Here is a 16203-nt window from a genome sequence, read left to right on the forward strand (position 1 = left end):
TATTCGACACAATAAACACAAAAGTACGACTGCAATGGCATTTGCAGTTGGAGGATCCTAATTGGAAGCTTGATCTGCTTTGGAAGGTAATGTGTCGTATAAAATCTCCAGTACCATGATGGTCAGAGCAGAGATGATGCAGATGGTGCAGCAGGGAGACTACCCAAGGAAATTGTCTGTATTCTTTTACCCAATGATCGATATGAACCTCATTGACAACTTTTGCCAATACTCTACTTTGAAAATTCTTCAGTAGAGTAATTCGCAGTAAAACTTCCATTAAGGTGCAAACATTACCGACATCAGTAGCTGTCTCATATCTGTGGAGTTGAGTGGGGGGATAATCTATCAAATAAACAGGAATGGCACATTGCTGATAACAAATTATCGCCCACTACATGTCATCTACCATGTTAACATTTTAATTCATATTTGTCCAGGATAGAATGCATTTTCTTTTTCAAACTTTGGAAAAATTCATACTTCAGTTAAAATTGCAATGCTAAAAAAATGAATTTTAATGGTAGGTTAAGGAAGAGTTTACTGTAACCCTCTCCCCGATGCCTGGGTTGGTGAATCTGTAGGGTTTCCAAAGTCATTGAAAGTCCTGAATTTTAGTTTACGCAATTTCCAGGCCTGGAAAAGCCATAAGATTAAGTGTAAGAAACCCAAATATAATTATATGTATGACACTTAGCTCCAAAGGTAGACTGATATGAATGTACTCCTAAAAGGCCAACTATATGATTGCTTTTCTGCCTCTGTAGCTTATCTGTCCATCAATGTTTTCATGATTTCTTGAAATGGTTAACCTGTATGGTAATAGAGTTAAACCTTACCAAGCTACAAATTTAGTGTCAAAATTAGATATGTGGAATAACATATGATAGGTCTTGGTTAGTTTTGCATACTTTTCAAACAAAACAATGAGAGCATCACTGATTCTGGTGTTGCATATTTAACAACTATTTGCATGATCTTGCATATTAACTTACTTGAAACTTTTTAAATTGCAATTACATTTTCATGCATAAGTACTTATATGATGTCTAAACACACATTATAATTCCTGTACAGTGTGACATGGTGCAATTCCCATTCAAATTGATGGAATTACACTATCTTATAAGTAGATGGCATTTTGAATTAATTTTGCAACTTCAATGAATGTCAATTTTTGGTATTTCAATAACAAGGTTTTCCTTAGACCAAAAATGCCCAAAATTATTCTGTTGCAATTAGTCTGAGGTTTAGCCACTTTTTACAATAGATTGACTGGTATATAGGAGGTTCTAAAAGTTATACGAATGAAATTTGAAAACTGTAAGAAGAAAAAATGTTTTTTTAATCTTTAAAAATCACAATCACTTTGCATCTGATAGTCAACATTCTAGGCACAAAAATTCACCAGCAAATTCATGAACAAATTTTTAGTTAAAATACGTAATTCAAAATCTTGGCTTTTGTATACAAAAGCCTTGTATGAAGACAAGTTATAGCCTGACTAATCTCATGGTTACTTCAGTGGTTATGCATTAGGCCGTTTGGACATATACCATAACCTTAGTGTTAAGATAATGAGCACTGAGGATACTTCGAGCAGTTTTGTGGAACACCCCATCTCGTGGGTTAGTACTATATCAGATTTGGGGCAAGATGATAAGAGGTTAGGAAAAGAGCAACCAGAGATATTCTGCAGCACAACAAATAATAAATGGTCAAATGATGGAAATAGCATGAGACAAAAGTGCAAGGGGTTGTCCACATACTAGCCTGAACAATCTCCTCCAATGAACAATGGAATTGAGCAGCCAAAGAGTGTGGAAGGTAATGAATTTGATAGGAGGACACTTGGAAGTGCCAATGTGCATCCCTATCCAAAGAAAAATACACTGAACGGATAAGCGGAAGAAGCCATACAGTGAGAGTAATGGGAGAAAGATTGTTAGTGGAAGAAGGATTCCAACAAATGAAGAAATGGGATCAGAAACCACAAAAAGGAAAAGTGTAGGCCAAATAACTATGGACCACAAGGACAGGGCAGACGAGGCAATCATGATCCAAATGAAAATAAAGATGAGAAATAGCAAGGAGAGATAGAGGTGTAAATGTGCTGTTACCCACATGTGCCTCAGACATTTTAGGGAGAATAGCATGATCATGACAGAGAAAGACAAGAAAACAAATGCACGAAAAGGTGAAAAGGAGGAGGACATATTTATTAAGGAAAAGATAGTATAAGATACAAAAAGCCAAAGACTCAAAGGGAGCAAAGGTAAGGGCATTGAGAACAACATTAAATTCACAGTCTGGAAGGAAAGAAAAACAGGGATGATGAAGGTGGCGAAAGGAATGGAAGATCAGGGAGGAAAATCCTAAACAGTAATGGGAAAATCAGAAACTAGTAGATATAGCCACCTGGTAAATAACAAGCCAATACTAATAATCCAGAGTCAAAGAGTCATTTCAAGAATTCAGACAGACAGGGAACAGAAGGACAAGAATTTGAGAAAGAATGATGCAGTGACCAATTACAAAAAATATGTCATTTCTGCTGATACATATGGAGGGAGGATGGGCAAACAGAATGGGAAAGTAGTAAGGCTACATGCAAAAAGTGTCTGAAACATCTTGCAAGGGACCACACAAATCCTACATGTGAAGTTGGAGTGTCAACATGGCTGTATGAAAGAGAGAAGAAAAAGGCTAAAGAAGAAGAGAGTGGAATAGGAAGGGAAGACTATAGAAGGTTCAACAGAGAAAACCATGATTGAGCCAGCCGATACCGTGTCACAAGAACCTGACATGGAATGTTCTGAATGAGAGAGAGAATATGACGGAGCAGATAAATAGAAGAGTATGCAATTATAAAGAGGTTGGACCAATTCTCACTAAATGCGTCCATCATCAGAGCCATTGGATTTGGAACAGGAGACCAGAAAAAGAGAATCTTGTTGTTGTTGGAAGTGGCAAAGGCATCAATGAAAGGGGTGTCAGGATGAAAGCAAAGTCACTTAAAAACCCAAGGATTGAGGGACCACTCCATGGGAAATATACGGTCAGGCCTTAAGAGATGGTACACAATAAAATTCAAGGCATGCAGAACATGAGAATCCATGAGTCAGACTTATAGAGAATGGTCAAGGGTATGGAAAAGAAGAGTGAGACCATGTGCTCGCCTGGCAATTAACATAAGATACCACAGTTGAGTTGTCCATATTGATCATTACCAAATGGCCTTGTACAACTAAGAAAATTACCCGAGGTCCAAAAACTGCTAAGAGTTCCAAGAAATTGACAGGAAGGGTTGATCCTTCTAAGAATCATCAAACAGAAATCTCCCAAGAGTTGAGACAAGAACCCCATGCAATAAGGAAAGCATCTCTAAAGAGATGGAGATCTGGATGAAGAAGAGGAACACCTTCTGTAGTATTGGTTTTGTTGAACCACCAGGTAAAATTGGTGTGCAGGGAAAGAGGAAGATGGATTAGGGAAGACAAGGGATTTCAAAAGAGGTTCCATTGATCATGTAGAGTTCACTGCAAAAGATGCAAGTGGACATGACCCAAAGGAATAAGGGATTCCATAGCTGCTCAAGTCCCTAAGAAAGAGAGAACCTGTCACTCAGAAAGAGGAGGACAGGACAGAGCAGTGGAAGTCAAATACTTCATGGCCCTCAAATAAAGCAGAAAAGGCTGAGTCCAGCTGAGATGTGAATTAAAAACACACCCAAATAAACCAGATATTGTAAGACTTCTTCAGCTTGAACAACCAACTAAGACAAGCTGCCTCCCAAAGGAGGAGATGAGTATGGTTGTAGGAGGCTTGTTGGGATGGAGCTAAAAGAATCCAGTTGTCCATATAATGGTAGAGTCTCAATCCCAAGCTGTGAATATGATGAGTAAAAGCACACACTACTTAGCAGAAAACATATGGGATCAATGTAAGGCCAAAAGGAAGAGTGTAGAACTAATAAACTTTATCTTGATGAACAAACCAGAAGTCTGGATGCATGAGAGATGGGAATGTGAAGATAAGCATTGGAGACATCCACCTTGGTCATCGAAAGCTCAAGAGCAAATGATCACTGGAGGGTGAGAAAACTCTCCATGGTAAACCAAGGAAGGTTGAGAAACAAATTGAGACATGAAAGATCTATGACTGAATGCAAATCCCCAGTTTTCTTGGGAATGACAAACAGGAATAAAATCCTGAATAATAATGAGAAAACCATCTGATAAGTGTCCTTGACTAACAGATCTGATAATGTCTCTGAGAATTTTTGGCAAGATACAGGATTACCTGGAGGAGGGAAAGGAATGGGAAGAGGAAAGGAAAAACAACATTTGGCTGCAAATGGATGCCAAACATCCATAAACCGAGCTAAATGTTCCCAAGCCTAGAGGATGGTTCCTGCTGAGATTGATGGCACTGTAGTCTACAAACAATGGAAAAATGGATGAACACAGAGGAACAGGAGGGGGATGGGGACAGGAGACAGAAATGGAAAAAGGGGAAACAAGAAACAAGAGAAGATAAGGAAGAATGTTGGCACATTGCTTCAACCTGTGACTCCAAATAACTAGGTACACCACCAAAAACACCTTGGCAGAGGAAAGGAGCCAGACAAAGGTCCCCGAAATAAGAGGGAGGCAAACATACCTAAGCTAAAAGTGTCCCTCCCCAACAAATCCCAGCAACAGAGAAGCCAAGTAAGATGTGACAAGGCTGAGGAAGATGAATGATTGAAAGTAGAAAACATAAAGGAATGAATATCCACTGAAAACCCCATGAGGGAACAGTGGATTACCTCAGAAAGAAGATGAATGGAGGAAAGATAATGCAAAAATACAGTGAGGATAAGGGAAAGATAGAAATATTGGGCCTGAGAAGATTGTACAGAAGACAGAGGATATGAACCCCAAGCCTAAAGATGAGACTGCAGAGTTTGGGAGTCCATGAAAGGGGAACTTAGCCCAATGATAAGCCAAGGCATATGTGTCCACCAGGCAAGAAGAACAAAGCATGGCAGCATCAGAACGAAGTTGGATAAATACTGTTTAGCACGGACCTGAATATATGGAGAGGGAGGAAAAACATAATTGTCAGAAGAAGCGAAGGTGATAAGTCATAAGATACAGGAGATCCAGAAAATATGTAACATACCTGAGACACCATATCCAAGAAAAAAGAGGAAAGCCTAGGGAGATCCATGACAGTACTGGTAGAAGTATTGGAAAGATAGGTGATGAGAAAACTGTCTGTCAAAATCCTTACTGTCACAAACAGGATTCACAGGAGGATGTATATTTGTATCACACTCAGAAAGAGGTCCAGGCCACATGAAAGACCCCATCACACAACAGCCATCACCTCCTTGACAGACAAAGTAGAAGTTCCAGTAACTTGAGAATTCATGTGGAAAACAAAAGGCCCACAAAATCTGCAGGTTCAAAATTATTTTGAAAATTAAATTTCAAAATTAAACTTTCTACAACAATGGTTTTGATATGTATATACTTCTACCAGAAAAAAATACCTATTTCAATAATGCTCACGAGGAAGAAAAAAAAAGACATTTGAACACGCAAGTGCGAAATCAAGAAGTGATGATTGAATAATCAGTATAGAGGTAGTCAACTGCACTAGAAGGGTGTGTTGCACTCCTATTGGTGAAGGGTCATCACATACCCATTTGCATGCTACAACACAGCAATGTCACGTGGAAAGTTACAAGTTTAGGTGGGAGCCTCAAGGCTAGTGGTGAGCAAAAAAAAGTTTGCATACAAAGAGCAACACTTAATCAGAAAAGCTATGTGTGATAAGAGGTTATGTATCGTATCAGAAGTTGGTAATATATTATTGTTATCAAACAACATGATCATATATAATGTGTTATTGATTTTGAAAATGATTATGATTTGTCTTTACCCATTGTTTATTTGGAACAAGTGAAATTTGAATAGGAGTTAGAGAATTATATGGTATTTTTTTTTCCCTTTTTAAAATGTTGGTTTTCTTTTCATATAAAATGCTCAAAATCTCAAGCTTCTGGGTTGAGGAGGCTATCCTTGGATCACAGGTACCCTTCAGACTTTTAGAATTTTGTTGACTGTAACAAGCATTTTACAAAATTTCTATAAAACCCTGCAATACACCAAAGAAACAATTTATAATGACAAGATTACAGTGATCCTTCAGTTAGGTTCCTTTGCTGTTAATGATATTATCAGATTCAAGTATCATGCTGACCTGCTCTACATGAATTTGTTGCAATCACATTTAACATAATGCAAGAGCATGCTAGAGTCAAATTCCTTAAAACAAAAACATGTCTGATTCATAATAAAACAAAAAATTCACAGACTTAAAATAAGCTAAATGCAAAAAGACATTAGAACCAAATGCATTTGAAAATGACACAATCTTAATAAAAAATCAGATTCACATATACCTGAGGCACAAGCTCCTAAATACTTCTGACTTCTACTTGGATAAGCACAAATTAAATGGGTAGTTGTTGATTTAAAACTCTACAAAAGAAAGATGTATCTTACTACAAATAAACAAGTGTATATGTAATGCCAAAAATAAATCTGAAAACATATGTTGGTGTGATAATACTCTAGTTAAGAGAAACAAAAGTTTAACTATAAACTTTACCATACAATAACCAATTTGATCAAAAGTTACTGAGCTAATCATTCTGTTCTGTTACAGTATTTATACTTACCTCCGTTTCATAGTAAGTGCCTCCCAAGTCCTGAACCTTCTGAATAAGTGTTAATTTAGTGTTAGTGCTTGACCCAAATCCAGAAAAAATGAAGTAAAGTTTCTGGCGTGTATCCATGATATCATGCTTAAATGTCTTTATTAGTTATCTGCAATGATAATAACAAAAAAGAAAAGAAAGAAATGCAACTTTTTCAAAATTAAGATTGATATTATCACATTTTCAAAAATAAGATACGTCAACTGACAAAATGCTCATTATACTTGAGTACAGTTATTCTCAAGCTTAAGTGAACAACAATGAAAGAAATCTATCCTCATGGATTACCAACTTATTCTATCAGAATGGAAGTAAAAAAATTATTAATAATAAAATAGGAAGATTGACCATCACATTATAATGCTACCATTGTTGAAAGGGCATGAATGATTAATGTTGGGTTTTGATCCTGCTAATTTATTTACATAACTTTGAGTAAATACACTTATAGTTGCATTTCATAAAATGTAAGGCAAGTCATGCCAACTTACTTCTTTGCCAGTTTTTGTACAACAACAGTACTTTAAACATAAATAAATTGTAAATAAATTTAATAAAAACAGTTTAGCTATTCTACAAAGTTCAAGTTTATTAGTAACAGTGTGGTGACACATCATGACCTTGTTTTAAATGTAATGTGTATCATAGGTTTGTTCTGCTAGTGCTTTCTTCTAATCCCTGATTTTTTGTTTCACCACAAATCAGTCTTAAATTAACTCTTAATCTTCCTGAATCTTCAAATAGATAAAAAATATTTCTAACATAAAAAAATATGTTTACAACTACGAAATCTACATTTCAATAACTTACAGTTCAATTGTGCGGATTTGGCAAGTATGAGCAAATCTAATTAGCACTATTCTTATTTCTAAATACATAGTACCTATACTCTCAACAAATTTAATTTTTTTTGGCATACAAGCAGTCACAGCTGTGTTTAGTTAGAAATGTCAAATGCTTTATAACACAACTGTCATAAAACGAATACCTCTCTTTGCAAAATATGTGATTACTGAAGAAATAAGAAAGAAAAATGTCAATAAAACCAGGAAAATACTTACTCAAATATTTCAGCATATAGTGTAAAACAAATATGTTTTTTGGATCTTAAACATGACTTAATATTTATATTACCTATGCTGATAAATTGTTTTATTTTAGTTTTCAAACATGTTTCTTTAGTTTTGTTTTTCAACAAATGAAAAGGATGGTTACGCAACTGATTAATGACTTTTGTTTTATATGAAGTTTTCTCTTTAACGTACTGTTCTAAATTTTCTAGAATTATCCACCATTTATGTGCATGTTCACAATCAGCTTCAGACTCAAACTTGACACAAGCAAACTTCCTAATGAAAGTAATGCTAATTGGTAAGTACCAGTGAAGACTGCTTCAAAAACTTGTTGTCCAGAAGCTGCCAGTCAGTCAGACTGACTGCAAATTCTCTGTGAGGGGTACCTATCTTAGTGCATGCATATTAAAATAGTTTTAATTTAAAAAATAAATAAATAAATTCTCATTCTTCATTTTTCTAATTCAAAATTTTCTAATATTAAAAATAGGCTACTGCTGTTTCCAACACAAACTATACACAATTAAAAACAAAAATATAAAATTTTAACCTCCTACTTTCTAAATTTGTCAAATGCACCAGACAAACCTCTCCACCTCTTTATCATACTTTCAAGATTGTTTGCTAATCAGCTTCCCATAGCTAATGGATATGTTTATAATGACCAGAAAGAGCAGATTCTCCTGTATGTAATCTTATAAGCCATTCAGTTTTTGTGCCATAAACTGTGTTTGGTATGTGGTGATCATGTTTTGGTGCTCCAAACACTAAAGAAATTCTTTAAACCTATTTATAGCTTATTTACAAAGCTGGAAAAATTATTGAACTTTTGGGACATTCTATATGTACATAATTTATTGTTATATATTTTTTTAACAAAATTAAACTAAAATGCAAAAAGCAGAAACTTCTCAGTTTAACGTCAAAAAACTTCAGCAAAATAAAATGTTTACAAGCTCACAAGCTCGAGCACTCTGAAAACATTATATTCATCAATCAAATGATGTTTACAATATCTAACAGGATACTACTGTAATTTATGGCTTTTGATAGAGGATTATTGTTCCAATAGGTACAAATTACGGAAACAAACCCATAAAAATAAAAAGAAACAGGTGAAAAAACTTATGACAAGTGGGCTAGGTGCCTTTAAACTTCACTTTCAAAGTTCTGACTTCACTTTGTATATTTCTATAGTGAATTTCAAATTGCTTAATTTTTCAGCTCAGTCATTCATCCATTGTGCCAATCAGCATCATAACAATTGGTTTCTAAACTATTGATACAAGTCAAACAAATTGCCAAAACACTAAATACTTTTCCATATTCTTGTGGTGCTTTATGCATATAAATTTTTTATGAAGTTCAACTGAGTGAGAATGGCTATGTGTGGTAACACAGTACAGTGTATACAGCTCAGCTAGTTACATTATCACACTTTTTTTTTTTTTTTTACTAAGTTAAAAGCTTTCAAAACATGCACGACATTTTGATTACTGATGCAATCTTTCTCAAGTACACAAGTTTTTAATGGTAAAGAATTTCTAGTATTTAAATCAACATTCAACCAAACAATTCAAAATTGCATACTTGAGAATGATCGCAACCATGATTGAAACATCATGCCTGTTTTCAAAATAAATCTTACTTACTGTACAAGTATTTATATATATTAAGTATACATACTTAATCAGTAAGTAAATTCAAAATGAAACTATTATCACACATTGTAGTGTGTAATGTTTGCATGGACGTATATATGGGCGGGCAGAAATTTGGAGCAAAAACTAACACCAGTAACACAAATATTTAATGAAATTAATTCCTAGTATAGATACCTATAACAAAAAATCTAACATGGCTGTCTCAACTTCTTACTGATAAACCTTCAACAGGAACTAAAACGATCAAATTTACAAAATCAACTCAGAATTTTTATCGTTGTACGTCACAGTTGAAACACTGACCCAGTTTCGATTATGCATGTATAGACCTAATGCTAATGTTAGACAGACAGACCAATCGAATAGTCTAGGAAAATACAGAAGGCATAGCTACTATGAGAAAAGTGGGAAAATCCACAAATTAAACAAAACATAATAATGATAACTGCAAAAAAAAATATGAAAGTTTTGATCAGTACTAAACAGAATAACAATAAGGCTAGCTTTGCCTCTCTCTCCAAGTCAATACAAACTACAAGTATGAACAACAATACATATTAGCAGTGTGTGTGTGTGTACCTTTGCAGCACTCAGGCATTGTATACGTATTACAATATAGTAGTATGTGTCAGAATTCTGATGGAAGTCTAGTCTTACTACAGGCTGTATACTTTACTGTACAGGTAGGCTGGCCAATCTGGTTATAATGAAAACACTAAATGTGATTGGCCAAGATTACTGTGCTGTTTAAAAGTTTAGAGGTCACTGACTATTTGTTTCCTTAAGATACCATGTAACATTAGCATGGTTTGGGCTAATGTTTTTCCAATGTAATGGAACTTCCTGGGAAATAAGGTGTCAAAACTAGTTGAATAAAGATGCAAAATTGCCAACTAAACATTAATTGTACCTTTAGGAAATATAAGATATAAAAATATCCAAATTCTTGTAAGTGGGTCTTTTTTTAGGGTCATAATTGGATATTGTTTTTGAGGATCTATGTATTTTTTTTTGACAACCAATACAGCCTTCCAGACAATCTCCAATATAGGTCAGTTGTCTGAAGGACAACATGGAAATTTCCTCAAAAATCAAGCCCTGATTGTTATTAACATAATTATTTTATTTGCATGTGCCATTCCAATTTTGCAATCCCTGAATTTGAGTTGATTGCATAGCAAGTCCATGGTTTTGTTGGTTGTCAAGGCAATTAGCATGGTTAGAAATACTACAACCAAATAATTGCTCATTGGAAGTAATAATAAAATAGAAATAATGTGAACAGCACATTTTTCCCACGTTCCATACCAAATCAGTCCAAAATAAATTTAACTGGTATTGGTCAAATTTGGTGAATAGCTTTGTATTTGACAATGAAGGCTATTACCTACATTTTAGGTCAATCTGACCTCATGCCCCAGATAAAAGACATCAAAATTTGACTCAAACTTGAACTTATGGCAACCTACAAGTATTGTAACTTTCCTCTTAGTTGATGAAAAAAGGTGAGTCTACTGTGATTTTAAAGCATTTGAAGAAATGCATCTTTTTCATTCTATGTAAAAAACTGACATATGGAGGACAAAAAAGTAGATATCATTATTTTTTGTACCTTCACCTGTGGCTGTTACTTTTCTATCATGAGCTATAATTTTCCTTCTTTTTTCTACGTATAAAGTAACTTTTTTTAAAAAACTTCAGAGACAAGAGAGTGAAGTGGACAAATGTGATGATAAGTTCTTCAGGAAGTTTTGCTATTGCAGGAGACCCTAAAGCATGTTGCAACCAATTTGGACTGTATCAACTCAAGAAGCTGACAAGAGGACTACATTCTGAATCTTTAAAATCAACTGAAGTCCACAGAAAGCTGAGCTTTTCTACTGAGCAAACTTTTGGTGCAATGCACCAATGAATTAGCAAAGCTCCTTCCAGATGGGCCAAACTCATCTTCAAAACAAAAATGGATAAACAGTCATATTTTGATAACTAGATGTGCTAGAAGAAAACTAAAAACAGATTTGCAAAACTGGTCTAGAAAGTGTTTACATTTTTTGATGAGAGAAAAAAAAAAGTTTGATTTTTTGACCAGTGTTATTTTTGATTGATCCAGCATGACATGACCCTTACATACAACTAAAGTGAACTTTCATGTTCAAGAATATTTGAAAACATAAAAGATTTATACATATGAACAGGATTTATATACATATTTATTAATATTTTCAACATGAAGTAATTATGAGACAGTTTCAGTGAATTTTAGAAAATGTTTTTACTGATAGCAGTACAGTAGGGGAAAAAAGCAACATTTGTCAGTGCTTTCAAAAGTAAAGGTCAAGATCTGCATTTCTCGTTTTCCTGTGATTTTCCTTCTCTGCCAGTAGTTTTATTACTAAATCCCTTTGTTAGAGAGAAGTTATAGGAAACAGTCCCATGATAAATAAGAGATGTAAGAACAATAATGGGACCCTTTATGGGCCCAAGCCTAGTATCACTGAAACCATTTGACCTGTTTCCCTTTGCATGGCCCTGATCATTTCCTAGATAAGAGGATACAAACTGTATACCACATTACAAGTGAGACTTAGTGATTTGTACAGAAATAATTACCTTGTTTGACTTTCAGTGAATACATACTAAAATGTTATTAGTTTTGCTACCAGCAAAAGAGCACTACTTAAATGTCTTGAGTGACTTAACCCCTATGCTAAGATTCTTTAGTCATATAAATGGATTCTTATGTATATTAAAAACTTTATCCAAATTATGATAGCCCAAATCTATTACACTTACTATAATTATTTGCCAAGTACCTGTACAACCTACTAGAAGCTGATCCAGGTCATTCTGTAATACTTCAACGCAGCTAAAAATAACCAAGAGTTTAAGATAATGCTAATGTATTTCAACATATTCCAATAACTAGTAGAAGCAGAAAAAAATGTATACAATCTTTGAACAACTCCAACATTCTTTATTAGTTTTCTAATCATTAATGGATGTGTATATAAGAAAAAGCTAAGACCCAAGAACTTAACCCTGAGACACTCTACTTGTAACAAGTATTCAGTTTGACTTTTTTCTCTCCTACAACCACTCTACAATCCAATTAGTCTTTCCAAACCCATACTGATTTTTTAAACTCATCTTCTATATGGCACCTTATCAAAAGCTTTTTAAAAATATAAGTGCACCAAGTCCACACACACACACTTTCCATCATCTAGATAACAAGTAGCATCCTCAAAAACAGTTAACAGATTAGTAAGATCTCATTAGTGAATCCATGCTGCTTTCTTTTATATATATATATATTTGACTTTTATCAGACTGTAGAATTTTTCCCAATACAGAAGAAAAACTAACTGGCCAATAATCAACACCTATAATCAAACTTGTATTCGACCTAAAATCATATTTATGATTAGTGGACTTTCTTAATCAAATAACCATCAGGCTCATTAATTGATTATTCTCACATGATAGGATAAACACAATTTGAAAAGGGTGATGCGATCAGTATAATCACATTTTCCATCCACCATATAGTGGCCATTCATATAAATACTCCTTGAGCCAGCTGCATGTATTTATCACTTGTAAACTGTTCATTCTTTCCTATTTCTGGAATTATTTGACTGTATTAATGAAAATAATAAGGCAGACCCACCAGTAGATTTAAGCATTTTCCACTCAAACATATTTTTGTTTTCAAATAGTGATAAAATGTTCTTATATTAAAATATGAAGTTATACAATTGTAATCTTTGTGAATACTGAGTTTGAAATGTCTATGAAGCTGCTGCAAAGAACTGCATGCAATTACGTATCTATGCTCTTTTCCAGATGTAGTACATTTTGGACTTCTTAAAGAAAACTTGGAATATTTTTTAAACAATGAATAATATTTATTACTTATATATTATTAAAGCTAGTCTTTAAAGGTATAACTTGTTTGTTTAATCAGAAAAAGTAAAAGAAATAATAAAGTTATTATGAAAACTACATGTCCTATTATGTGCTCAAGTTTCACTGTTCACAGATAATTGCCTCAAACTTATTTAACTCTTGTTTTACATTTTACAAACTAGGATTCACTCAATTCCTAAAATTTCATAACTTTTTTCTAATTTACACAGTGCCACAATTAAAAGTGATATAGAATGCATGTTTTGAGCTATTTTCTTGAGACTAATGTTTCTATTTCCAACATGTTTCGGATAGTTTCAAACTATCTTCAGTTACAATTTAGGAATAAGTTACTTTTTAATCTTAAGCTGGTGTACATGAAAATACATCTTACATACACTGTAACAAGCTAAAAATATGATTACCATTTTGTGGATCTCTCTCTCTACAAATTTCCACAAGACTACTAAAACTACTGTATTTGTTGTTAAGAGTAAACATTACTACATGACATTGATTATAAATCAGAAAAATGTTAAGAATAACATTCTCAGGTTTTATTGGATGGTATCCTTTAAAACGTTTTTCACCAGTATAATCAGTGTTGCATGACCAATCAGTTTCAGTAATTGTGAGAAGATTGTTACAGACAACTGGGATATTTATTACTAGACTAATTCTTTGTTATAAATTATTGTTGTTAAAAACAGAGTATAGCAGTAACCGAGATATCTGTTTTCATACAACATTAATAAATAAACTAATTCATCATTAAAAATAACTAATTAGGTTTCATGTGATAAAACTAGTAAAATTCTTGTCACCGTGTTCAATACGTATATAATTCAGTGAAAACAAATTGACACTGATCCTAGAAAAACAAATATAGTACATTTACAATTTGGAAAGAAAACTGATGATATTAGATGATCTCTTTTGCAGAGATAATAATTCATAACATGGAAATTGAAATATTAGAAATACTGACATTGTGAAATTTTTTTACTTCTATCGTCAGCACAAAGTTGATATAACAAAAATTTAGAAAACACATTAAAATAAGTTTACATATTACAGTACGGATTAGTAAAAACTGTATAAGCACATGGGTACTGAGAAATTAATAAATCAAGCAATTTAATGGAAATATTTATGCTGACAGTCAGACATTTCCCTTTCTTCTGTGTTTCTTGTTTAGTTAGTCTTAATTAAACAGAAGTCCTGTTCACGTAAATAGGATAATGACATGATAATGTTAGATATTGTTAATGTTATGAGTCCATGCTTAATAGTTTTACACAGTCAAATAAGTAAATTATCTGGAATACAATATTTTTTGATCAAATAAAAATAATGAATATTAACTTGCTGTAGCATTTTGTTTAGTAATCTTACCCTAAATAATATTGGTTATATTTGTACCTTGTAATAACCCTTCAGGAGTTTCACAACTGTGCATGAGCAATTTTCAAACAAAATGGTGTTGTGCACACACAATTTCATGACTGGAGCACAAGTTTGTAATTTTATTTTTACATAAGCAAGTTACAAAAAAGAAAAGGGTTAGAGAGAATTGGAAAATGGCACTAGAAATCATATTCAAGGTTTAGTAATTAATTAATTTTATCACATGTATACAAAATATTACCTTCCACATACTATGTTTTAAAACTAAGATAAATACTGGACTATATGGATTACTAACTCAATGTAGAAGAGTGTAATGTTAGTAATCCATAAAGTCCAGTATTTATCTTAGTTTTAAAACATGGTATGTGGAAGGTAATATTACTAACTCAATGTAGAAAAGTGTAATGTTAGCTCAATATACCTTTAATACCTATTTACTGTCACACTGATGTGCAAGTTATCTGTTAAAATGGATTCTCTTACAGCAACAAAGTAATCCCACAGCGTGAATGTGAACTGTATTAGCTTGTAACAAAACTGTACAATGCCAGTAGTATAAACAATGAAGTGAAACTTACAACCTTGGTACAGGAAACATATTTATATGTTTGTAAATCATGTAGCATTTGAACTTTAAAAGAGTGCAAATTATTTAGAAAGCTTCTGCACCATTTAACAATATTATATCAAACTAACTGTATAAAGACCATAGAAATAATGCTATGAAAATATATTGAAATACATTAATTACAAAAAGAGAGCAACGCAAAAAAATTTGAGAGAAAGACATTACAAACAGCTGTTTTTTTCATTGCTTCCTATTGTATAATTGTTGACATGAGTAGTGATTTCTCTATATTTTTCTTTGTAATGATTGAGCTACAAACTTCAATGAGCAATCTTATACTGAATCTTCTTATGTTGAACTAATTGATTGCTATGTTGCTACAGTTGTGAAAATGCATTAAAAATGCGTATCTCTCTCTCTCTATGGTAATAACATAACACTCTAAAACCACAAAGTTGACCAGATTGCAGTGAGAATTGTGTAACACTAACTAAATAAAGACTAATTACTTAGATATTTTGCAGTTAGCATCAGAAGCACTAACGTACTAGTGCAACATAATCTACAGTATTTACCCAACTCAAAATTCTGCTAGTAAAGCCACAGAGGTTTTGTTTTTCCATGCTCAGAAAATGAATTGCAAAATAATACATATCTCTCAATTCTCAAAAAAAAATCAATGTATTCTAAGTGAAAGACATTAACAAAAAATAACAAATAAAAGCAATTAAAATCTGATCATGAGTTGTAAGTGCCAGATATCACACAAATGGTGAAAGGAGTATAGAAAATAAAAATAATAACAGA

At 33.2% G+C, this 16203-nt stretch overlaps 1 protein-coding gene across 1 annotated transcript in view; it reads right to left on the minus strand.

The window, feature by feature from the left end:
* Positions 1 to 16203, minus strand: part of LOC111086138 — a 56074-nt gene that overhangs the window by 27936 nt on the left and 11935 nt on the right. Inside the window, exons 2-3 of the mRNA XM_022387778.1 lie at positions 6734 to 6881; positions 6455 to 6533 (exon numbers count right to left, since the gene is read on the minus strand). Of these exons, the coding sequence (XP_022243486.1) occupies positions 6455 to 6533; positions 6734 to 6850 (196 nt within the window). The 5' untranslated portion in view covers positions 6851 to 6881. The remainder of the gene's footprint in view (positions 1 to 6454; positions 6534 to 6733; positions 6882 to 16203) is intronic.

Source organism: Limulus polyphemus, unplaced genomic scaffold, assembly GCF_000517525.1.
Source record: "Limulus polyphemus unplaced genomic scaffold, Limulus_polyphemus-2.1.2 Scaffold875, whole genome shotgun sequence".
Lineage (NCBI taxonomy): Eukaryota > Metazoa > Arthropoda > Merostomata > Xiphosura > Limulidae > Limulus > Limulus polyphemus.